The following is a 25,023-nucleotide window of genomic DNA, read 5'->3' as shown; positions in this document are numbered from 1 at the left end:
AATCTATTCTTAATACGAGGTAAGGTTTAAATGCTGTTGTGATACCAAGAAATTTTGATTACTGTTCATTGATTATTCATTGATAAAAACCAACCTGGCCTTGCTGGGATTTGGTTTGAGCTTATTTCATCTCATCTAGATTCTAACAACTTTGGTACATCAGTTCGGGCTTTTTATGGCATTTATGGGGGTGGAAAATATATATACTGCTCAAAAAAATAAAGGGAACACTCAAATATCACATCCTAAATCTGAATGAATGAAATATTCTCATTGAATACTTTGTTCTGTACAAAGTTGAATGTGCACAACAGCATGTGAAATTGATTTTCAATCAGTGTTGGACAGTTTGATTTCACAGAAGTTTGATTTATGTGTTGTTTAACTGTCCCCTCCTTTTTTTTGAGCAGTATATAATACCTCTTAGTATCACAACAGACCAAAGGAAGTGATAGTCAAGGGATCTTTGCTCAACTTTAGCTGCTAGGCTACCCTAACTGAACTTGGATTACAACCTTGGTGTCTATAATTCATATCTCAGTCTCCATATATTTAGACTCATGTGGTCCATGTAAATAATCTTTGAGGATTATTTGACAGCTACAAATGGTCCAGAATTCAGTGGCCAGATAAACTGATGAAATCCAACCTATATTGGATATAACCAACTTTTAGGTTATTCATAAATTTCTGGGTGAAATTTGGAATGCTGATCATTAAGATACATAATGGAATGCCACCAGGTTATATCAGGCAATGCTCTACCCAGGTTAATTCTGGCTATCCGGTCCAAACATCTTGAGAGATCCTACAGACAGTTCATATCCTGTACTGTATTCCTTAAAAGGGGACATGGGACATGGATGAAGTGTCTGACTGTTCTATAAGATATCCTCCCACTTGCAATTATTATTATTATTATTATTATTATTATTATTATTATTATTATTATTATTATTATTATTATTATTTAGATTTGTATGCCGCCCCTCTCCGCAGCTTCGGGGCGGCTCACAACATACAATAAAACAATTCATAACAAATCTAATAAATTTTAAAAAAACATTTAAAAACCCCATTATTAAACCAGACCTACACACAGACATACTGTACACAAATTGTATAGGCCCGAGGGGGGGGGATGCCTCAATTCCCCCATGCCTGACGGCAGAGGTGAATTTTAAGGAGTTTATGGAAGGCAAGGAGGGTGGGGGCAGTTCTAATCTCCGGGAGGAGCTGGTTCCAGAGGGTCGGGGCCGCCACAGAGAAGGTTCTTCCCCTGGGACCCGCCAGATGACATTGTTTAGTCGATGGGACCCGGAGAAGGCCAACTCTGTGGGACCTAATCAGTCGCTGGGATTCATGCAACAGAAGGCGGTCCCAGAGATATTCTGGTCCAATGCCATGAAGGGCTTTATAGGTTATAACCAACACTTTGAATTGTGACCGGAAATTGATCGGCAACCAATGCAGACTGTGGAGTATTGGTGTAACATGGGCATATTTGGGAAAGCCCATGATTGCTCTCGCAGCTGCATTCTGCATGATCTGAAGTTTCCGAACACTTTTCAAAGGTAGCCCCATGTAGAGAGCATTACAGTAGTCGAACCTCGAGGTGATGAGGGCATGAGTGACTGTGAGCAGTGAGTCCCGGTCCAGATAGGGCCGCAACTGGTGCACCTAGCGAACCTGGGCAAACGTCTCCCTCGCCACAGCTGAAAGATGGTTCTCTAATGTGAGCTGTGGATTGAGGAGGACGCCCAAGTTGTGGACCCTCTCTGAGGGGGTCAATAATTCCCCTCACCCGGGTTATGGACGGACAGATGGAATTGTCCTTGGGAGGCAGGACCCACAGTCACTCCATCTTATCTGGGTTGAGTTTGAGTCTGTTGACACCCATCCAGACCGCAACAGCCTCCAGTCACTGGCACATCACTTCCACTGCTTATGTAGCACTCTTGTTGCTTTTTCACAAATCTGTAAACACATTTTTTGTCTCATTGGGAGAGTGTCTGAACTCAACAGATCAATATGGATAGTTTCTGACAAGGTGAGCTCTATGAAATATCAGACAGGTCCTCACTACAAATTAACATCAGACGATTCCTGATGACAAAACTAATGGGGAAAATAAAATTCTGTGCAATGCACATTTATTAAATAATTATCCTACCACTCTATCATCTGCAGCACAGTTCTGTGTATATCTTTTCAAAAATAATTCCCAGTGAGTTTAATTTCATAACTTCACAGTCTTTTGATTAAAGCCATATTTAGTCATTCTTGGGGTATATCTATTGAAATTAATGAGATGTGGTATTTTATTCTAAATAAAGTGAATCCAAGCAATCCAAAATGTTTGGTTAAGATACTAGCAAATACAGCTGCAGACTGGAAGTTTCAAATGAATTGAAAACAAATATGCCTCTGAATATGAAAAACTATTAATCACTTTTCGACCGATTGAACAATCATTTTAAACTTAGAATTGTGATCATTTATTTGCAGAAAAGGTTACAGTTTATAGCAGAGGTCCCCAAACTTGGCAACTTTAAGACTTGTGGACTTTAGTTCCCAGAATTCTGGGAGCTAAAATTCATAAGTCTTGAAGTTGCCAAGCTTGAAGACATCTGGTTTATATGATGCTATGGCACACTTTATACCAAGCACCCCATTCTATTCTTGGGAAAATATTGTGCAAAAATTTTGCAGAAATTGACATTTTAAAAATTGTGAATTGCTGCTTTTTGTTCTCAGCTGCAGGGATCAGCAATCTGGTACAAATAATGTTTGTTGTTTAAATACAGAATGTGCTCAGTTGAATAGAGGCCTTGTCATGAGGATAATTGACTGTTGGGGATAATAGCATTGCAACACACCTACAAAAATCCTGCATTGTTCATTCTTAATTGAAGATTTCAAAGATAGCTTTCATGTCATGGTTAAGAGGTTACCAAGAAATGTTTGCCCATTTTCATGTCTACTTTATTTTCAGTTAACTGTTTGGGAAAATCACGTGCAGAATAAGATCCAGATGTATGATCAGACATCCCTTATCCATATGTTTCCAGCTTTGTGGAGTGTATAAGCCCACGCTTTGAGTATTTGTCAGGAAGGAAGCAATGTTTAAGGCACTGCACAAGTTATTGATGGTAAAGTTAACAACCACAGAAATGGGAGCTAAATTTCATTCAATTCACTAGGTTTCAAATACACATGGTTCTCATTTAGTGACCACAATTGAGTCCAGCTACTTGGTCATGAAGCAAAGCAATCCTTAAGTAAAACTGTGAATATATAAGCGCGATAGTGGCTCAATGGGTTGAATGCAGTATTGCAGGCCAACTTTGCTCACATCCAAGAGTTCGGTCCTGACTGGTTCAAGATTGACTCAGCCTTCCATCCTTCCAAGTTCAGTAAAATGAGGACCCTGATTGTTGGGGTGGGCGGCAATATGCTGACTCTGTAAACTATTCAGAGAGGGCTATAAAGCACTATACTGTAAAATAGTATACAGTGGTACCTCTACTTACAAACTTAATTTGTTCTGTGACCAGGTTCTTAAGTAGAAAAATTTGTAAGAAGAAGCAATTTTTCCCATAGGAATCAATGTAAAAGCAAATAATGTGTGTGATTGGGGAAACCACAGGGAGGGTGGAGGCCCTGTTTCCTCCCAGGAGATTCCTAGAGAGGCCCCATGGAGGCTTCTCCCTGCCTTTTCCATCCCTGTTTCCTCCAGGAGATTCCTAGAAAGACCCCCACAGGGGGTTCTCCCCACCTTTTCCATCCCTGTTTCCTCCCAGGAAGGCCCCACAGAGGCTTCTCCCTGCCTTTTCCAGTTACACTTTTGGAGGCTCGGGTTTGTAAGTAGAAAATGGTTTTTGAGAAGAGGCAAAAAAATCTTGAACACCCAGTTCTTATCTAGAAAAGTTCTTAAGTATAGGCATTCTTAGGTAGAGGAACCACTGTATATAGTTTCAGTGTGCTATTGCTATATTTATGATCTTACTTAAACAAAGGTCATAAAGGCAAAGACTGATGGCAAAGCTATTTTTTCATCACTGCAAATCAGCAGTAGGTTGCTCCTGGTTCGGCCCAGTTTGGTGAACCAGTAATGGGCGTAGCACGGAAGCTTCTAAGCAAGCCATCACTAAGCAAAGATTAGCTGTAATGCATTTGAAATACAAAGTTTGTTTATTTATTTATTATAATAAATAATAAGTTCTCATGAAACATTAGAAAATAACTTTGCGACAATAAAAATAATTTGACCATGGAATCCATTATATGGAGAGATGGTCAGCTCTCTTTCACTGTTCACTGTATGTTCAGTGAAGGTTAGAAAGGCTCTTGCCACTATTTCTTTGTCAGTGAGTCCTCAACTTATGACCATTCATTCAGCAACCCTTAGCCGCCCCGAGTCTCCGGAGAGGGGCGGCATACAAATCCAATCAATCAATCAATAAAATTAATAAAATAAAATAAAATAAAATAAAATAAAATAAATAATGATGGTGTCGAATGAAAGGATTTATGACCAATGCTCAAAATTAAGGCTATCGTAGTGTGCTCACACAAACATGTGATTGGAATCTGGGCTTTCAGAAACCTTCTTGTGCTTACAGTGAGTTGCCAAGCCCTCATGTGACCGCCATTTGCAATCTTTCCTCAGAATATCAACAGAGAAGCTGGCAGAGAGGTTCATAAGCCACTTCCTTTGTCTGGCACAGACTGCACAGTATGCCGGTTCTTCTCCTGTCCTTGGAGACCTTCTAGCCCAAGCAGGGAGTGGAACTGGCATAGACGGGCCAGATTACTTGTGGGACTGCTTTCTAGTCCCAGCGACCAGTTATGTCCCACAGAGTCGGCCTTCTCCAGGCCCCGTCAACTAGACAATGTCGCCTGGCAGGGCCTAGGGCAGTGATGGCGAACCTATGGCACGGGTGTCACAGGTGGCATGCGGAGCCATATCTGGTGGCATGCAAGCTGTGGTCCTAGCTGAGTTCCAATGTGTATGTGTGTGCTGGCCATCTGATTTTTGGCCCACACAGAGGCTCTGGGAGGGCATTTTTGGCTTCCAGAGATTCTCCAGGGGGATGGGAGAGGGTGTTTTTCCCCTCCCCCTGGCTCCAGGAAATCCTTTGTAGCCTGGGGAGGGTGAAACACGAGCCTACTGGGCCTATCAGAAGTTGGGAAACAAGCCGTTTCAGGCCTCCAGACGGACTCCAGGGGGTAGGGGAAGCTGTTTTTGCCCTCCCCAGGCATTGAATTATGGGTGTGGGCACTCACACATGCGCAATAGTGCATGCCCGCTCTCTTTCGGCACCCAAGGGAAAAAAGGTTCACCATCACCGGCCTAGGGGAAGAACCTTCTCTGTGGGGGGCCCAGCCCTCTGGAATCAGCTCCCCCCCCCCCCCCGAGATTTATACTGCCCCCACCCTCCTCGCCTTCCACAAGAGCCTTAAGACTCACTTATGTCGCCAGGCTTGTGGCAATTAGGTCTTTGCCCCTTGCCCAATGAATGTGATGTATGGTTGAGATCTGAATGTGTATGATCGATTTTTAATATAACCGGGGATTTTAGATAATTTATGTAGTTTTAATTAATTGGATTTAGCTTATTGTATCTTACTGTATATAGACAGACAGACAGACAGACATTAGTGACTTTAATATATGTGGATGTCAACCCCCAGAATACAGCATGGCTGGCTGGGGAATTCTGAGGATTGACATTCACATATCTTAAAGTTGTCAAGATTGAGAAATACTGTACTACAAGTCCTGTGCCAAAAAAGGGAAGGGTTGGTCATTGCTTCTTTTGGGATTTTTCTCACATGTTCACTACTTCTGGTTTCCTGCCAACTTCCCCAGTGACTTTGGTTGTGGGAAGCTGACAGGGAAAGTCTCAAATTTTGTTCATGTGATCATAGATTGGTGGGATGACTGGAACTTTGATGGCTGGTTGTAACTATCAGACTTTCAGAGTGTAGTTGCAAGTTTGAATATTCACTGAACTAGTAGTCCTTAAACAAAGAACTACCTGTAATTGTTTATGATTAATGTTCTTTTTTCTTTCTTTTTTCTTTTTTTTCCTTTTTGTGAGTTGCATTTAAAGGCCAAATGCAGCTTTTAAGCCATTTAAGACATTCAGCTCTAAAATATTTGTCTTTAGGCTTGTGATATTTTTTGTGCTTCTCACTAGATTGTCTCCTTTCCTAAATAGGTGATTGACAAGCAGAGGGAGGACAGAATTAATAACAGACTCTATATTGGAATTACAAGGAATCTTTACTCTTTCAGTAGACATGTCCTTAAATCTAGAGAATTCAAGAACTTCAGAGGGCCAGACATCATAGCTTGATATATACATTATAGATTTTTTTAACCCTTATTTTACTTGTGTTTCTTCCAGCACATTGCTGCAGCTGCTAATCACCAGTTGCACAGAGAACAAATAAATAGATTAATTTGCCTTTTTCTATTGGTCTTGTTCTTTTGACTTGCTCTTCTCCAGCACCTTTGTCAAAGGCACTGTGGTCCTTCTGATGAAGCTAGTCTGCAGAGCATAATAATAGGATGCACTGCTACTCATGAGAATACTCAATTGCTGATAGGCTACTTTTTTAGTAGACTTGGTTGCTATGGCACTGGCTAGGTTTGCTTACCAGTTACTCTGATGTGAGGAGTTACTAAGTGATCTGTCTCCATGGAGACACCAGGATAAAATTATGCTCCACGGAATACATAAATTACACATCTCTTTACAAAGAGAATCTTACAGGCTTTTTTTTTTGTGAAGACTCCCCATTTTGAAAACCTTGAGTAAATACACAATCCCAAATGTAAGCAAAAGAGGCCAACGTTGTTTAAATTATCTTCTGTGTAAGGTCTCGTCTTTGCAGTTTGGAAGAATCTACCTCTGGAAATGGCTCAGAAATAACGAGAGGTGTCTTTTTGGTCTCTGTGTGATTGTTACAAAGACAAACATCAATTCCCATGTTCTGTTCTGGTGGCATCATAAAGCTATTAGGAAATTAAAGTAAGACAGGTGTTAAAAGTGGGAAGAAGGCATACAGGGGAAATGAGCCTGGTTGGTGCAGCAGGTAGAGTGCTGTACTGCAGGCCACTGAAGCTGACTGTAGATCTGAAGGTCAGCGGTTCAAATCTCATCACCGGCTCAAGGTTGACTCAGCCTTCCATCCTTCCGTGGTGGGTAAAATGAGGACCCGGATTGTGGGGGGCAATATGCTGGCTCTGTTAAAAAGTGCTATTGCTAACATGTTGTAAGCTGCCCTGAGTCTAAGTAGAAGGGCAACATAAAAATCGAATGAATGGATGAATGAATGAATGAATAAATAAATGGTGCATGTAGAAAATAAATTGATGTTTTTGAAACCTCGAGACAACAGGAAAAGGTGAGATAGATAGAGCTGCTTGCCCCAGAGTTGTTTGCTATGCTTTACAGGTAGTCCTCAACTTGCAACGGTTCATTTAATGACCGTTCAAAGTTACGTCACTAAAAAAAGTGACTTATGACCTTTTTCATATTTATGTCCATTGCAGAATCCCCGTAGTCACATTATCAACATTCAGATACTTGGCAACTGACTCACATTTATAATGGGGTCATGTGATCACCTTTTGGAACCTTCTGACAATCAAAGTCAATGGGGAAACTAGTTTCACTTAACAACTGTGGCAAGAAAATTTATTTATTTATTTATTTATTGTATTTGTATGCCGCCCCTCTCCGTAGACTCGGGGTGGCTAACAACAATGATAAAAACAGCATGTAACAATCCAATTAATAAAACAACTAAAAACCCTTATTATAAAACCAAACTTACACACAAACATACCATGCATAACTTGTAATGGCCTAGGGGGAAGGAATATCTTAACTCCCCCATGCCTGGTGGCATAAGTGAGTCTTGAGTAGTTTACGAAAGACAGGGAGGGTGGGGGCAGTTCTAATCTCCGGGGGGAATTGTTCCAGAGGGCCGGGGCCGCCACAGAGAAGGCTCTTCCCCTGGGGCCCGCCAAACGACATTGTTTAGTCGACGGGACCTGGAGAAGGCCAATGGGGCAAAAAACTCACTTCACAAATGTTCCGCTCAGCAACAGAAATTAGGGGCTCAATTGTTGAGGACTACCTGTATTTATTATGAAGAAAAAAATATTCTGCCCAACTCCTCTGTTTTTTTCTAGTTCAAATTGAAAGCATTGTGATTCATAGGGAAGAAACAGTATTTTAGCACGTCTTTTCCTCTTTAACAATCTAGGAAGACTTTGAGCCAACATAAATATGAAACTGGACCTATAAACACTTTACATAATCTGTTGTTTATTCTAAAATATCCAAAAGGTTGACCCACAGCATAACTTCAAGACTACTTGTTTACTTTTCTTGTCCTTCTTCTGCATTAGTGAACATTTTTCCCATGTGATCACACTGTAATGTTTTCCAAGTCATTGCAGTATAAATCATGTACACATAGAAGTCTCTCTGTATTTGTACCCTTTGCTTTATTTTCACTCCGGTTTATTCTTTTATGGCTCAGTAGTTAACCCCTAACAGTTAATTCAGTAAATCAAAATTAATCCCATGAATTCCAGCGGCTGATAAGGTCCCACAGAGTTGGCCTTCTCTGGGTCCCGTCGACTAAACAATGTCATCTGGCGGGCCCCAGGGGAAGAGCCTTCTCTGTGGCAGCCCCGGCCCTCTGGAATCAACTCCCCCCAGAGATTCGAACTGCTTCCTCCCTCCTCGCTTTTTGCAAGAGCCTGAAGACCTATCTATGTCACCAGGCATGGGGCAACTAATGTATCCCCCTTTCTGACCATTAAAGTTATGAGTGGGTATGATTGTGTAGTATTGATTGTTTTTAAGATAATGGGTTTTAGCTACAGTTTTAATTATTAGATTTGTTTCTGTATTGTTTTATTGTTGTTGTGAGCCGACCCGAGTCTTCAGAGAGGGGCGGCATACACATCTGATAAATTATTATTATTATTATTATTATTATTATTATTATTATTATCATCATCATCATCATCATCATTATGCTATCCTTTCTAATGAATAGAATAGAATAGAATAGAATAGAATAGAATGTTTTATTGGCCAAGTGGAAATTGTCTTGGTACATATTAAAAAAATGTTTTTAAAAACATTTATTTAAATTTAATGTTTTACTTCTAAATTTGGGGAGTGCAATTTTAGATGGCTGCCCTTTCTGAATCAAGTAGATATTTAATTATTTATTATGGGAATTGATTTGGCTCCAATCTGAATCAGATTGAATGAGTAGCTAAAGTCCGTAAAACCTGGACTATATAAAAGCCATAGGAAAAAAACTATACAAGACACTGGGCAAAGAAAAACCTAATCAACCATAGCAGAAAACACAATATAAATGTCAGTTTGGTTGCAGCTTTAGGCTTAGATCCAGAGTTTCTTGGGAAAATGTTCCAGAAATGATAGCCAATAGAGTTGGGGGCCATAGGGGAAAGAAAGAATCATCAAAAACCTATTGCCAAGCATGATTTTTCTCTCAGTTGGAAACTCTTCAATATCTAAAAAGAAGTCCTTTTTTAGGTTAGGAACACTTTGTGTTTTTTAAGGGACTGTCTCTTTGGGAACAGCTATTATAAAGCATCAGGTGCATTAGCATGCCAATTGATTCCATTATTCCTCCTAAACAAAAGGAACCCAAGCAAACAAATAGCTTTCAAGTTCAAGAAATGAATTAAAATGTTTGTTTTTTATTACAATAAACTTCTCTCCAAACGAAAATATTCTCCAGGTGGCTCATAACAAGAGTGGAAAAGAAACCACTTATTCCATGTGTTTGCTTAATCATTTAATTTGTAGAAGAGCTATTTTTATCTTGGTTCTTTATTCCTGGGGAAATGTTAAAATATCTGAAAAAATGGGATCTGCCCTTCCAGTTTTGCAAATCGCAGGATGGGAAAGTTTCAAGCCAGGCAGGATGACAGTGGTGATTCATAGTGAGGCTTAAATGTCCTCCAATAATCTTTTGAGTTAGAATTTCCATCAAATTTATTCCTCCCTTTTCCTTTTCCAGGAAGCGAAGCTGATTTTAGTTCATCGAGTAGTACAGGAAGCATTTCAGCTCCTGAAGTTCACATGTCTGCTGGTTCCGGAAACAAAAGATCATCGTTTTCCCGCAAGTATGTCACAACATTTTACGCTGTTTCATCTAGGTTACTTATAGTGAAGTGTGGACGTTAGAAGTACAGTGGTACCTCTACTTACGAACTTAATTCATTCCGTTACCAGGTTCTTAAGTAGAAAAGTTTGTAACTGTTGTGGTTAGCTCTGGCCCAGCTCCTGCCCCAAGGACTGTGGATGCTGCAGGCCTGTTTTGCCCCCGGTGGAATCTGATGTTGAAGGCTCCTCTGACCAAGAAGACATGAGTGACAGGGAGGAGGAGAGTGTGGCAGACAGCTCAGAAGGAGATCAATTATCTAGCTCCTCCTTGGATTCAGAACAAGAGTTAATGATACAGCCATGCATGAGGAGAGCGATGCATAGGCAGCAACAACTGAGAGATTATTATCAAAGAAAATGAGGCCACCTGTGGTTGGGTGGGGCTGTGGTGATTAGTGGGGCTGCTATAAATAGCAGCCTGTGGTTTGGCCATTGTGGAGGATTATCTGATCATTGTGTTTCGTGACTGCTTTACTGACTTTGACTTTTTGTGTGCTGATTTTTCCCCGCTTTGAAACTAAACCAGAGCAAAGTGTGTTTCACTTTGTGAAGGAAGAAGGACTGTGAATTGCCTCACAGCTGCAAGCTAAGTATCACAGAACTGATAAGGGACTTGTACAAATTACCAGTTTGTTTGGAGACCAGTGCTCTTTGCTCTACCAAAAGAGGGCTTAGGTTAAGTGAATTTTCATTATAAAGAACATTGTTTTGAATTTTCAAACGTGTGTGTGTCTGAAATTTGTACCTGTGAATTTTTGGGAGGAGTCTACCAGAGAGCCCGACAGAACAGTAAGAAGCCATTTTTCCCATCAGAATCAATGTAAAAGCAAATAATGCGTGCGATTGGGGAAACCACAGGGAGGGTGGAGGCCCTGTTTCCTCGCAGGAGATTCCTAGAGAGGCCCCACGGAGGCTTCTCCCTGCCTTTTCTGGCCCTATTTCCTTCCAGGAGATTCTTAGAGAGGCCCCAAAGAGGCTTGTCCCCTTTTCCGGCCCTTTTTCCTCCCAGGAGATTCATAGAGAGGCCACATGGAGGCTTCTCCCGCCTTTTCTGGCCCTGTTTCCTCCCAGGAGATTCCTACAGAGGCCCCAAAGAGGCTTGTCCCCTTTTCTGGCCCTTTTTCCTCCCAGAAGATTCCTAGAGAGGCCACATGGAGGCTTATCCCGCCTTTTCTGGCCCTGTTTCCTCCCAGGAGATTCCTAGAGAAGCCACACGGAGGCTTCTCCCTGCCTTTTCCAGTTACAGTTTCGGCAGCTCGGGTTTTTAAGTGGAAAATGGTTCTTGAGAAGTGGCAAAAAAATATTGAACACACGATTCTTATCTAGAAAAGTTTGTAAGTAGAGGTGTTTGTAGGTAGAGGTACCACTGTATTCCTTGATTTACAAACATAGTTGAGCCCAAAATGTCCATTGTTAAACAATGGCATTGTTAAGTGAATTTTGCTTCACTTTACCACCTTTCTTGCCACCGTTGCTAAGTGAATCACTGCAGTTGTTAAGTTAGTGAACTGGTTGTTTAAGTAAATCTGGTTTCATCATTGACTTTGCTTGTCAGAAGGTTGCAAAACGGGATCGCATGACTCTGGGACACTGCAAACCATCATGAATACATCATGCCATTTGGCAAACATCTGAATCTTGATCATGTGACCAATGGGATGCTGCAATGGTCATTAAGTATGAAAAATTTGAAAGAATGAAAGAATACTTTTTTTCAGTGCTGTTTTAACCGAATGGTTGTAAGTCAAGGACTTATTTGTATTAAAGCATAGAAATAAAGGAAAATAATTTAAAGGGCCATGCATGCATTCCACGATTGCATCTCTGATCTATTAGTAGAAAGAAGAATATAACTTTTACATGGAAATGATTATCTTAAAACAGTGGTTCACAACCTTTCTAATGCTACAACCCCTTAATAAGTTCCTCATGTTGTGGTGACCCCCAACCATAAGTCTAGCGCCATAACATCAGTTATGTGTCCCTACGAGCCCACAAGAGATCTACGTACAATCCACCGTGAATTCCTTATCCATCGCCAAATTGCTTTGACTGTTAGTAGTTCAGATTCTTGCAGAGAGCTTAAATTTACATTAAATCTTGATCTCCTGGTTTCCCTGGTGCTTAAAAAAAAACCTATATGGAAAATATTTTAATTTACTTTCTTTTAGGATGTTTTTCAACTTCCCAGTGTAGCTTGCACCCTTTGAATATCCTGGTAGTGTCCCATCCAGAGCTAAACAAGAAGTTGAAATATCCTGAAGGAAATCAACGGAAAGTAATGTCCATGTTGTCAAGAAGACTTTAGGAATCTTTCCAAGCTCAGTTTCACTCTTTCAACACGCTAATATTGCATTCGTTTCTTGGATGTTTCAGTTTTATACCAAATAGTTATTTTTTTCAGCTGCTGCTGATCTGTTTTACATTTAAACACACAAACTATTTTCACTATGTTCTGGCCAAGTACAAATTGTGTTGGTGATTTCCCTGCTTTCTTACAAAAACTCTTTTACAGTGAGAATTGGTTTGAATTACATGAAAAATGTGGCAGCTTCCATTCCAATCCTTCTTTGTCTCAGAAAGAGTTCTGGATTGTTTGAGCCGGAGCTGTTTTATCACGATGACAAATCCCAACAAATTAGTTGAGCCAAGGAAGCAAACGTTGCTTGGTGCTCTCTGAGTTTGCTTGTTTGCTTGCAGGCGTTTCGTTGCCAAAAGTAGGTATCAAAGTAGACATGATGAAAACACTTTAATTTTACAATACCTAGTGTCAGGCGTGCTTCCATTCAAAGTCCAGGGGGAAAAACTCCAAATCCATGTTGATAGTGATGAGTACTTTTACTAGATAAGAACAGATAGTGGCAAGGGGAAAACTTCAAGAAGGGCAGCATAGAAATCTAACTAATAAATAAATAAATAAGTTCTGAAGCAACAGGCGTGCAAATGCATATACAAAGAATCCCCAAACCCTCCATCAGAACATCCCCCCATCCAGGCAATTCACCCAGTCCCCATGTCCCATGATGTTAGGTGGATGCACAAGCCATCTAGTGCTTCCACATCTGGTCCGTCCGCAGCCGTTGACCTTGAGCAGACTGTAAACATGTCCAACAATATTGGGTTGCTAGCCAGTATGGGCCACACTGCGTACTGGTCACGAAATAGGAGCTGCGTGCACAGCTCTATGTCACTGGCCGCAGCGAGATTTTGCATGTACAAGATGTCTTACAAGATGTTCTGTCGGGCTCTCTCGTAGAATCCTCCCAAAAATTCACAGGTACAAATTTCAGACACGTTTGAAAATTCAAAACAATGTTCTTTATAATGAAAATTCACTTAAACCAAGCCCTCTTTTGGTATAGCCAAGAGCACTTGTCTCCAAACAAACTGGTAATTTGTACAAGTCCCTTATCAGTTCTGTGATACTTGCAGCTGTGAGGCAATTCACAGTCCTTCTTCTTTCACAAAGTGAAACACACTTTGCTCTGGTTTAGTTTCAAAGCGGGGGAAAAATCAGCACACAAAGGTCAAAGTCAGCAAGGCAGGCACGAAACACAAGGATCAGATAATCCTCCACAATGGCCAAACCCACAGGCTGCTATTTATAGCAGCCTCACTAATTACCACAGCCCCACCCAACCACAGGTGGCTTCATTTTCTTTGATAATAATCTCTCAGTTGTTGCCGCCAATGCATCGCTCTCCGCATGTTCTGAATCCAAGGAGGAGCTAGATAATTGATCTCCTTCTGAGCTGTCTGCCCCACTCTCCTCCCTGTCACTCATGTCTTCTTGGTCAGAGGAGCCTTCATCATCAGATTCCACCGGGGGCAAAACAGGCCTGCAGGATTTGGATGTCTCCCCCACATCCACAGTCCTTGGGGCAGGAGCAGGGCCAGAGCTAACCACAACACAAGAGAATACATGTGGAAGCAAAAAAATAACCGAAATATCTCTCTTGCTCATATCCTTTTGCAAGATTTTGTTTCCTGCGCATGCGCAGAAGCAAAATCTCGCTGGGGTGCAGGTGCGTGCACATCAGCAACACGGAATTGCATGCACATCCTACCGTCAATGGTGGTAAGTAGCAACTCCTGCCTGATGTCCATGTAGCCTGGCAGTATGATGAGAACTTTCCTCCCTAGCCTCGTAATCGAATACAAGTAGAAGCATCTCCAGCATGCTTCACCAACCCTCACCCAAATACCTAACTGTCCAGCCCACCTCTCCCCCCTCCCAGTTTCTATGGCAGCTGAAGCAAGCAAGCAGTGTGGAAGCTGACATCTAGATAGATTTAACCATAGTTTCAGTTGGGAAAATGCGAGCATCCTGGACTAAGCCAAATCCAAAAATGTCAGGGAATTTCTAGAAACCTGGCACTCTGACACATCAGCCATCAACAGACGCATAGACATTAACAACATCTACATTTGCTATGCAAAATAGACAATCAACCAGACCAAAAAGGAACAAAAAGACCCCAAGCACCTCTTCATCAGCAATCAGTACTCAGATCAGCATAGATTAACTTCAAGGTTAATATCACACCCATGATCAAATAAACAATGCCCCAAAACAAGAAACTGCCAAAGAATCCAACAAATTGCCCAACCAAAGAATCTGTAAGACCTCTCCTACCCACACAAACGTCACCAGAATATCAACTGAAACATCACTCTTTCCTAGCACTGATGATGTTACATAATTTGGGTAATGAAACATCTACATGAGGACCCCTCATGTCAACCCTGAGCTACAAATATTCTCCTTTATTAGTACCAAGGAAGCAAAGCAAGAAAAAAAAGAGTAGACTCTATTAGACTCTCCACTGTTGACCTCTCCCAATTCCTAAGAGGTCAATAAGGGCCATGCATAAGTGCACCAGAGTGCCTTCCGTCCCCTGTCCTAATGTTTCTCTTTTACTAGCATTATGTATCTAAATATTATTATATTTTTGTATACCGCCAATACTTACTTGACTAGATAGATAGATAGATAGATAGATAGATAGACAGACAGACAGACAGACAGACAGACAGACAGACAGACAGACAGACAGACAGACGATGATAGATAGATAGATAGATAGATAGATAGACAGACAGACAGACAGACAGACAGACAGACAGACAGACAGACAGACGACGAAGATAGATAGATAGATAGATAGATAGATAGATAGATAGATAGATAGATAGATAGATAGATAGATAGATAGATAGATAGATAGATAGATAGATAGATAGATAGATAGATAGATAGATAGATAGATAGATAGATAGATTAATTTGCGGTGCAACCAAAACAATCTGGAACTAAATACACTCAACACTGTAGAAATGATGGTAGACTTTAGGAGAAAACTGCCCATACTTCAATCTCTTACAATACTAGGTATCCGAGGTTAAGCTTTTACTTTTCCACCAAGTCCTAGATTGTGTCCTTTCTAATGGAACGTTAGAATCAATGAGCTAAACTCTGCCCCAAATATCTTGGCCATGTCCTGTGTGTGGAACAGAGGCACTATTTTCTTTCTGGTTTAAAATTGTCAGTGTAGCTTTTCTTTTCCTGCATAAGGGCCAGTGCAATGGTAATGGTATGTCATAGTCTTATTTCCTGCCTCCTCTCTCCTTGCCTTGAAACAAATGGGATCGAAGCCACTAACCTCTGCCTTGAGATGTGTCTGTGCTAAACACCCATGCCACCATCTGGATGATATAAAGTGTTCCTTGCAATGGGTGGAGGAAACCAATTCAAAGAGATCCTTAATTAAGATTTTCTACTTCTTGGCTGCTGACTTCTCATCCAGGCATTCTGCCTATTATTTGTCAGCTTATTTTTGTACTTTCAGAATATACAGTTTTAAGTATTAGATGTGGGTGTATGTATACACACATACACAGAAAGAGAGAGAGAGAGAGCTTTAACAGGCATATGTAAGTTGTTCAGTGTTCACATTAAAGACCTTTTATAATATGGTATTATAAATGTTTATTTGATCTATAATTTTCCAGTGAATACATTCTCCAACTAGTTGTCACAGCAAAGTTAACATGGTTGATTGCTATGCTGTTATTATGAAATATGTTTAGAAATCAAACATTTTTTTAAAAAAATTGTACTTTTAAGAAATCAAGGTCTCATGCTTTCAAAATTAGATTTGCAGTCAGTGAAAGTATGGTTACAGTCTGGCATGGTGCCTGAATAGACCAGGGATATTTACAATCGTGGCTTTGTCTCTTGTGACCTCTGCACACTGTCACGTAGAGCAATTATTAAATTAAAACAAGCAAGCAACTCTAAATCAATGTTTCTCAATCTCAGCAATATTAAGACATTTGACATAAACTTTCAGAATTTCCCAACTAGCAAACCTACTTTTTTCAAAAAAAACTTTAGAAAATGGCAAAATGCACTTCTTTTTACCAAGTCTTTATTAGAATAAACCTGATTTTAATGTTTAATTTTGATGTTAGTTGCATTGAGTTCCCTATTATGCTTTATATTTTGTATATTTTGTTATTTTTAATCAATTTTTACCAATTCACACAAACCAGAAGGTAAAATATAAATTAAAGGATTAAATACATAAATATAATATTATATCTACCAATAGAAGAGAGTATAGGACCTGTATACTGCACGAGTCAAAAAGAGGGCGGGGAAAATATTTACTGACCCCTCACATCCTGGACACAAACTGTTTCAACTCCTACCCTCAAAACGTCGCTACAGAGCACTGCACACCAAGACAACTAGACACAAGAACAGTTTTTTCCCGAACGCCATCACTCTACTATACAAATAATTCCCTCAACAGTGACAGACTTTCTACTAAATCTGCACTTCTATTCTACTAGTTTTTCTCATCATTCCTTTCACCCATTTCCTCCCATGTTGACTGTATGACTGTAACTTGTTTTTGGTTGCACAGATTAATTGACTTTACATTGTTTCCTATGGGAAACAATGTTTTGTCTTACGAACCTTTCGTCTTACGAACCTCCCCCTGGAACCAATTAGGTTCGTAAGACGAGGTATGACTGTATTTTGTTCCCAGGCCAGAAGGCTTTCTGTTATAGCATATTAACTCTACATCAGTTAATAATTTATGTGCTTGAAACCACCAGGTAGGAGCTATGTGAATCCACATTTACAACTTTTAAAAAGAAAATGATTTATTACAAAAGTCTTGTGGATTGGTTTAATAAACCACTTAATCTATAGATGGTTAATTGGCATACATTTGTACGTGAATAAAACAATAACTCATAAGAAACTGATACATTTAGAAAATTTGCAAGTGACAACTTAAAAGAAAAATTCTTCCTTAAGTGAGAAAGAATACAGTAAATGTCTCTGCTAATGGCATTTACCGGTATTCAAAATAAGTGTTTTAAATTGATATGCTACCTGGTAAAAATGACCCCAAAAGATCCCGGTAATTAATGTCAAAGGTAATCAGTAAAACCTGTCATAGCTTCGTGTCTTTTTAAAAATATGCATTAATATATATTGTATATATATGACAAAATTGAACGGTTCCAAAGACGGGCTACAAGAATGGTGGAAGGTCTTAAGCATAAAACGTATCAGGAAAGACTTAATGAACTCAATCTGTATAGTCTGGAGGACAGAAGGAAAAGGGGGGACATGATCGAAACATTTAAATATGTTAAAGGGTTAAATAAGGTTCAGGAGGGAAGTGTTTTTAATAGGAAAGTGAACACAAGAACAAGGGGACACAATCAGAAGTTAGTTGGGGGAAAGATCAAAAGCAACGTGAGAAAATATTATTTCACTGAAAGAGTAGTAGATCCTTGGAACAAACTTCCAGCAGACGTGGTTGGTAAATCCACAGTAACTGAATTTAAACATGCCTGGGATAAACATATATCCATTGTAAGATAAAATACAGGAAATAGTGTAAGGGCAGACTAGATGGACCATGAGGTCTTTTTCTGCCGTCAGTCTTCTATGTTTCTATGTTTCTATACATACATACATATATACGCACATACACACACACACACACATATATGTGTGTGTGTGTGTATATATATATATGTATATGTGTGTATACATGTGTGTGTATATGTGTATTTGTGTGTGTGTGTGTGTGTGTGCATGCATGCATGTATACCATTTGTGGCCAGCTTTTAAGTACCTTAGCTAATTTATATGACAAATGTGGCAACGAATCCCAGCGACCGATTAGGTCCCACAGAGTGGGCCTTCTCCGGGTCCCGTCAACTAAACAGTGTCGGTTGGCGGCCCCAGGGGAAGAGCCTTCTCTGTGGCGGCACCGGCCCTCTGGAACCAACTCCCCCCGGAGATTAGAACTGCCCCTACTCTTCCTGCCTTCCGTAAACTCCTTAAAACCCACCTTTGCCGTCAGGCATGGGGGAACTGAAACATCTCCCCCTGGGCACATTTAATTTATGCATGGTATGTCTGTGTGTGTGTCTGTTAGCATATGGGGTTTTAAATATTTAAATATTTTAAATTTGTCTGATAGCTTATGATTTGTTTTTACATGTTGTGAGCCGCCCCGAGTCTTCGGAGAGGGGCGGCATACAAATCTAAGTAATATAATAAATAAATAAAATAAATAAACCTTGTTTATTCCTTTCCCTAATAGTATCAAACTGAATATAGACCTCACAGCTTATGGATTGTAATTTTAGTAGTATTGACAATGCATAATTGATAGACTGGATTTTATTATGGATTTTATCTGTTATTTATCATTTTATCCTACAACTTTTGATTGTGTATTCACCAAGTGTTTTTATTTGTTTGGTCTAATAAATTTGATTTGATATATATTGTAACCCATCGTTGACATTGTTGTCTCTTAGCAGGGGGCCTCATGGACGCAATCATGCTTCCTTGCCTTATAAGTCTGGGTCCAGCCCTCCAACCACAGCCCGTGAGAAGGATTTCTTATCATTGCTGTGCAAAAATCAATTGAGCCCTGTCAGTCCCCATCAGAATTATGGTGCCTCCTCAGCCAGCAGCAGCAATTCTGGTTCATACAAGGGAAATGATAACAGCCCGACTTTTAGGCAAGTGAATTTTTCCATATTTATCTCCTTGCTATCCTACCACTTCCCAAATCTTTCAACTCTTTCATCTCTAGCTGCCACTGGAGTTTCTCCAGGGCAGATTATTTCAAGCTCATGAAATCCCTTGATCTTTGAGTTGCTTTGTTTTGAGCATTTGAACAAGCTCTTTTATTTTGTTTTCCTCCTCCTTTGGGAGGAAGGAATCTTTCCAAAGGTCACATTCCTAACTTAATGTCTGTGTTAACTATTTTTCTTCCCTTTTGAACCCATCTCCCATCTGTGATGGGATGTAATCTAACACCATTTTCCATTCCTTAGCCTGCATCTGCTTTAGGGGGGGATTCCATTGTGTGGGGGCACTGTTAAGTCCTATTATCTCTGCCCCTACTTGACCTGTTCATGTGGTTGCTTGTCCTGAAGTTTTTGCAAGAAGCAAGTGTGTAGTTTTGCCTTCGGTATGATTAGTCCTTACAAGAAATAGAGTAAGTGGTTTGTAGCTACTATGATTAGCATACCGTGAATTAACTTTTGGCTTGTTGAGATATTGGTCATTTAAGATTTGAATAATGTAATTTTGGTGTGCTTAATGCAAGAGTTTATTGTGTTTTTTTTCCCTTTAAAAAAAAAAAGAGAAAATTTGCATTTTCTGTTGAAGCCAATTCCACATTGGAAAATGTTTACAATTGACCTGCTATCTTTCAAAAATTAATCCAGATATCCAGATATCAAGCATTGTTTCAACCCAATCTGGCATTTAAATCTTTTTCTTTCTTTCTTTCTTTCCTTTCTTTCTTTCTTTCTTTCTATCTCCTTACTTTTCTCCTTCTTTTCTTCTTTCCTTCCTTCCTTCCTTCTTTCCTTCCTTCCTTCTTTCTCTTTCTTTCTTCCTTCCTTACTTTATCTCCCTCCCCCCTTATGTTTGTGAGAGAGAGAAGGAGAGAGAGGTCTTCATTAAAAAAGAAGAAGAAGCCAGTTCAATGATGCTATTTTGAGGTAAATGCTTATTTTATGATTTGTGGACTTTTAACTTTCAGAATTCCTGGCTGTAGAATTCTGGGAAACTGAAATCCACACATCTTAAAATTTCTAAAACTGAGAAAGACTGGCATATAGAAATGCAATTAAAGTCACCTATGCAGAATATAACACAATTGTTTATTTATTTTATTTATTTATTTTGTCCGATACATAATACACATTGAAGAGAATAGATATGTAATAATATAAATAAAGAAAAGAATAGAAGAAAAGATATAAAAGTATAGGGGAACATATTTGAAAGGAAGAAAAGATAAATGAGATAAGGAGAGACAATTGGACAGGGGACGGAAGGCACACTGGTGCACTTATACACGCCCCTTAATTCTGCAAGCATAACAAACATTTTCCTACTGCAGGCGGCCAGCACGGTACAATTCTTGTGGTGAGAACCATGGGATTAAGCCACCCAGTCCAGAACAGTACCTGACCCCTCTACAACAAAAGGAAGTTACAGTGAGGCACCTGAAAACAAAACTGAAGGAATCAGAGAGCAGACTTCAAGAAAGGTATATGTTCTGGCTAAAAACAAATGCTAGAAGGTAAAGCTTGTTTGGAGGTTTGTGATTATGGTATTTTCCATTACCTAGACAGATGTCAAGTATAAACCTAAATTACAGATTTTTCTAAACAATGTTGAGTAACTAGATTAAGAGACAGACGATTTTGGAAGGGAAAATTAACATGGGATAGACCAATAGATACATGTATTTTACTCAAAAGGTTCTGAATTTGTAGCACCTCTAGATAAATGTTGGAAAAGACTAAAGCCCTTTAGTTGATCTAGTGTTGTAAACCAGGAGTAAGCAATCTTGTACCCTCTTACTTTAAATTTCGAAAATAAAATATTGTGGGAATTGTTGTCTAGAATATCTGAAGCACATCAGGTTGCCTGTTCACCTGTTCATACAGGTTTAGATGGACTTGTATTAGAAATATAGATTTATGGATCCAAAACTTGTATGTATTGCATCACCTCCAATTACTGTTTCCCAATACAAGTCACCCCTTCTAATTCTACTTTGCGGAATAATGGGATTATCAAAACTGCAGCATAACACACAACTGCAGTGAAATAGGTAGTTTTGTCAAGTGAAATGTACCCACAGTTAAGGGGGTTACAAGAAAACGTTGGAGAGAAAAATATTTGTATATGATTGCCTGCTTTAAAGCTGGGGCAAGCAGCAATTTGGGATAAAGTTATTATTTATTATTATTATTATTTATTTGATTTGTATGCCGCCCCTCTCCGAAGACTCGGAGCGGCTCACAGACTCGGGGCGGTTCACAAAGTTCCTGTTGACTGTTAAAAACACTTGCCATATGATCTATTTTATTAACAAAAGAAATAAAAAGAAATTGGACCAGAGTACCTCCAGAACCGCCTACTACCGCACGAATCCCAGCGGCCGATAAGGTCCCACAGAGTTGGCCTTCTCCAGGTCCTGTTGACTAAACAATGTCGTCTGGCGGGCCCCAGGGGAAGAGCCTTCTCTGTGGCAGCCCCGGCCCTCTGGAATCAACTCCCCCCGGAGATTAGAACTGCTCCCACCCTCCTTATCTTCCGTAAACTAATTAAGACCCACCTATACCGCCAGGCATGGGGGATTTGAGACACCTTTCCCCCAGGCTTATTATAATTTATGTTTGGTATGTATGTGCTGTTTGGTTTTTAATAATGATAGGGTTTTTAGGTTTGTTGTTTTTTTTAAAAAAAATATTAGATTTGTGCCAGTATAATATTGTTTTTATTGTTGTTGTGAGCTGCCCTGAGTCTTCGGAGAGGGGCGGCATACAAATCTAATAAATTATTATTATTATTATTATTATTATTATTATTATTATTATTATTATTATTATATACATCTACACTGTCCTACAGCTTCCTCATTAATCACCATATTTTTAATCCTCAGAGTTTATTATTTATTTATTGATTTGTATGCCTCCCCTCTCCGAGGACTCGGGGCGGCTCACAACATATATTTGAGTTGTAATCTCAAAAGAGAATAACTTGGTTTTTTTCCCCTCTTCAGAGAAAGCGAAATCAAGGAACTTAAATCTCAACTGGCACGCATGAGAGATGACTGGATTGAAGAAGAATGTCATCGCGTGGAGGCCCAGCTTGCCTTGAAAGAAGCACGGAAGGAGATCAAGCAACTCAAGCAGGTCATTGAAACGATGAAAAATAGCTTGGCTGAGAAAGACAAAGGTATTCAGAAGTATTTTGTGGATATCAACATCCAGAACAAGAAATTAGAGACTTTGCTTCAGAGCATGGAATTGGCCCAGAACGGCTCTTCTCGTGAGGACCAGAGCTTAGAATATGAATGTGACTTATCACCTGACAAGTCTTTCAGCATGAGTACAACTTATTCCAAGACGGAAGACAGCATGTTCACAGAGAACCATTCGGTGGAGGCAGATAGCGGTGTACTGCTAAGTGATGATGTTGTGAATGGGAATGACATTTTTGAAGAAACCATGTTTGCTACCACTCCTGAATTTGGTCACCCAGCTCTTTTTACATCTTCTGCTTTCAACCATCTGGATCTGGTGGAAAGCCTAGGCAACTCCCAAGTAGAAGATGACAATCGTAGTGAAGCCATGGAACAAGCAGTTCAGGCTGATGTCTTGCTATACAGGTCAGGCATGGAGCAGCTGATTGAGAACATATTCAAGGCACAAGATGTTTATCCAATCAACCCATCTCCTGTTTTGGTGGAAGCCAGTGTATCCCGTCCTGAAAATATCTCAAACTCGTTTGTGGATTTGACACCAACAGATCCAAATTCTGCTATCCTCTTATCTCCATTGGAACCCATGCCCAGAGCCAGGGATTCTCGATATTATAAAAACCGAGTCATGAAGGAATTGGATTTCATAGACTATCACACCACAACCCTGGGGAATGTGACAAAGTTGTCTGGGGGGAACATTGTCAAAAGGTATTGGAGCAGCAACTTCCTCATAGATCTGTTGGCCATTGGGGCCCCCATTGTGCCAACAATCATGTGGATGTTCAGTACTAGGAGGGGAGGGACGATTCCAATCTTCACTTTTGGAGCGTTGTTTCGTGGCTGCTGCCTGCTGGCCTTGAGTTCTCTTCGTCAAGAACCGGTTATTCTTCAACGTTAGATTTCACTGTCTTGAATGGTTTGCCAAGAGATTGTATTCTGATGAAGGTGTATTCTAGTGAGGCCATTTAAAAAAAAAAAAGTGGTGTGCATCATGGTGAATCTGCCTGTTTTGCTCCTAAATGTTTGATTTGCACTATATTTAATTGAGAACATGTTCGTTGTTTGAAATTGAAGGCAAACTATTGATGGCATGGAGACACGTTTCCATTAAGTGTATACACAAGTGCATTTATAGCGCATGATCAGCACTTTCCATCCTGTGGTCGGATGTATGGATTGTGATACCAAATGTTTTCTGATGTGAGGGTCAGGTTTATTCTTTCAAAGGCAGCATATATAGTCCCAGCATGTGTTGTCTATGCTTCTTAAAGGCACAATTGTGATGCAGTCACACTCGCATTCCATTCATCTTGTGTACCCAGGGATCATAACCAAATCTTTCCCCTGCTCCGCAACCCAGTGTATTCATGTAGATGGGTGGGAATCTTGAATTGTGTTACTTTGTTTTATAAATATGGCTGTGAATATATTTTACTGAGATTTGTCTCAAGTCTTAAATGAAGTCTTACTGGAAGTGTGATGTTAACCTATGAAGGAATATTTTAAATGTGTGATGTATTAACTTATTTTTCTTCTTGTTTAATGATCTTTTCAAGAAAGCAAAAACCCTTTGAATCACCTGTTGTAAATAAAGCATGCTGAAACTGAAGTGGTGTGTTTGTGGTCGCTACCTATGGCATAATACAAGAGATTTTATTCTGTTACGCACAATATCAAGCTTTAGAGGTTTCCTCTGGTATCTTGAAGTAGTGGTTAATCCTCAATTTCACATGGTGTGTGTGTGTATGTGTGTGTGTTGGGGGTATGTGGTTGGAGGGGTGTCATAAATTCTCTGGTAATTGTTAAAAACAAAGGCAATGGTAGAAAATGCAACTTTGAGGATTAGTCACTACTGGTAATCCACAATTTAGACCAGGGATCTCCAATCTTGGCAACTTTAAGACTTGTGTACTTCAACAAAGGAGGTGCTAGGGAGATCAGGGGCAAGCAGGCAGGCATTCAGGCTGGGCAGAAGAGGAGGAAAAGGAGTGACAGCTGCCAAACTAACCTCAGTTGCCCCATAAAACCAACCCAATTCCATTCTATAGTTTTCTTTCAGCCGAAACTACAAGTCAAAGCAGGGGTTTGATAGAAGTTCCATAATGAAATGGTTTGTTTGAAGTTCAAAACATCTTTTCTATTTTATTCTCTCCCCTCTCTCCCCCAAGCAGTAACCTTTTTATTTATTTATTTTACTTTCCTTCCTCCCAGAAGGAGCAGGTGGCTAGAACAACATTGCTGGAAAATTGATTAATGGCACTAGCAGTTGCTAATGAGTGATATTATTACAAGCCATTGGAATATATATTTCACTCTCCTCTGTACATAATGTTCATTATAATTTGGATAGGAAGCAAGTCTCTTTATTGATATACGTTCCTTAAATCTGTTTTTCAAGCAGTAGTCTGAATCTATTATGTTGCCAATATTCTGGGTTCTTA

At 39.8% G+C, this 25,023-nt stretch overlaps 1 protein-coding gene across 2 annotated transcripts in view; it reads left to right on the top strand.

Moving 5' to 3' along the window:
* SYBU (syntabulin) overlaps positions 1 to 24,191 on the top strand; it is a 61,166-nt gene extending 36,975 nt beyond the window's left edge. Inside the window, exons 4-7 of one of the 2 annotated variants that reach the window (XM_070748222.1) lie at positions 10,093 to 10,198; positions 19,101 to 19,304; positions 20,702 to 20,851; positions 22,379 to 24,191. In XM_070748222.1, the coding sequence (XP_070604323.1) occupies positions 10,093 to 10,198; positions 19,101 to 19,304; positions 20,702 to 20,851; positions 22,379 to 23,480 (1,562 nt within the window). In that variant the 3' untranslated portion in view covers positions 23,481 to 24,191. Of the gene's footprint in view, positions 1 to 10,092; positions 10,199 to 19,097; positions 19,305 to 20,701; positions 20,852 to 22,378 lie in introns of both variants that reach the window. The other variant, XM_070748221.1, reaches the window with a different exon arrangement.
* Positions 24,192 to 25,023: the final 832 nt, after the last annotated feature.

The sequence above is a fragment of the Erythrolamprus reginae genome, chromosome 3 (genome assembly GCF_031021105.1).
Source record: "Erythrolamprus reginae isolate rEryReg1 chromosome 3, rEryReg1.hap1, whole genome shotgun sequence".
Classification (NCBI taxonomy): domain Eukaryota; kingdom Metazoa; phylum Chordata; class Lepidosauria; order Squamata; family Dipsadidae; genus Erythrolamprus; species Erythrolamprus reginae.
The sequence above is the reverse complement of the archived record's forward strand: the minus strand, read 5'-3'. Positions and strand labels throughout refer to the sequence as shown.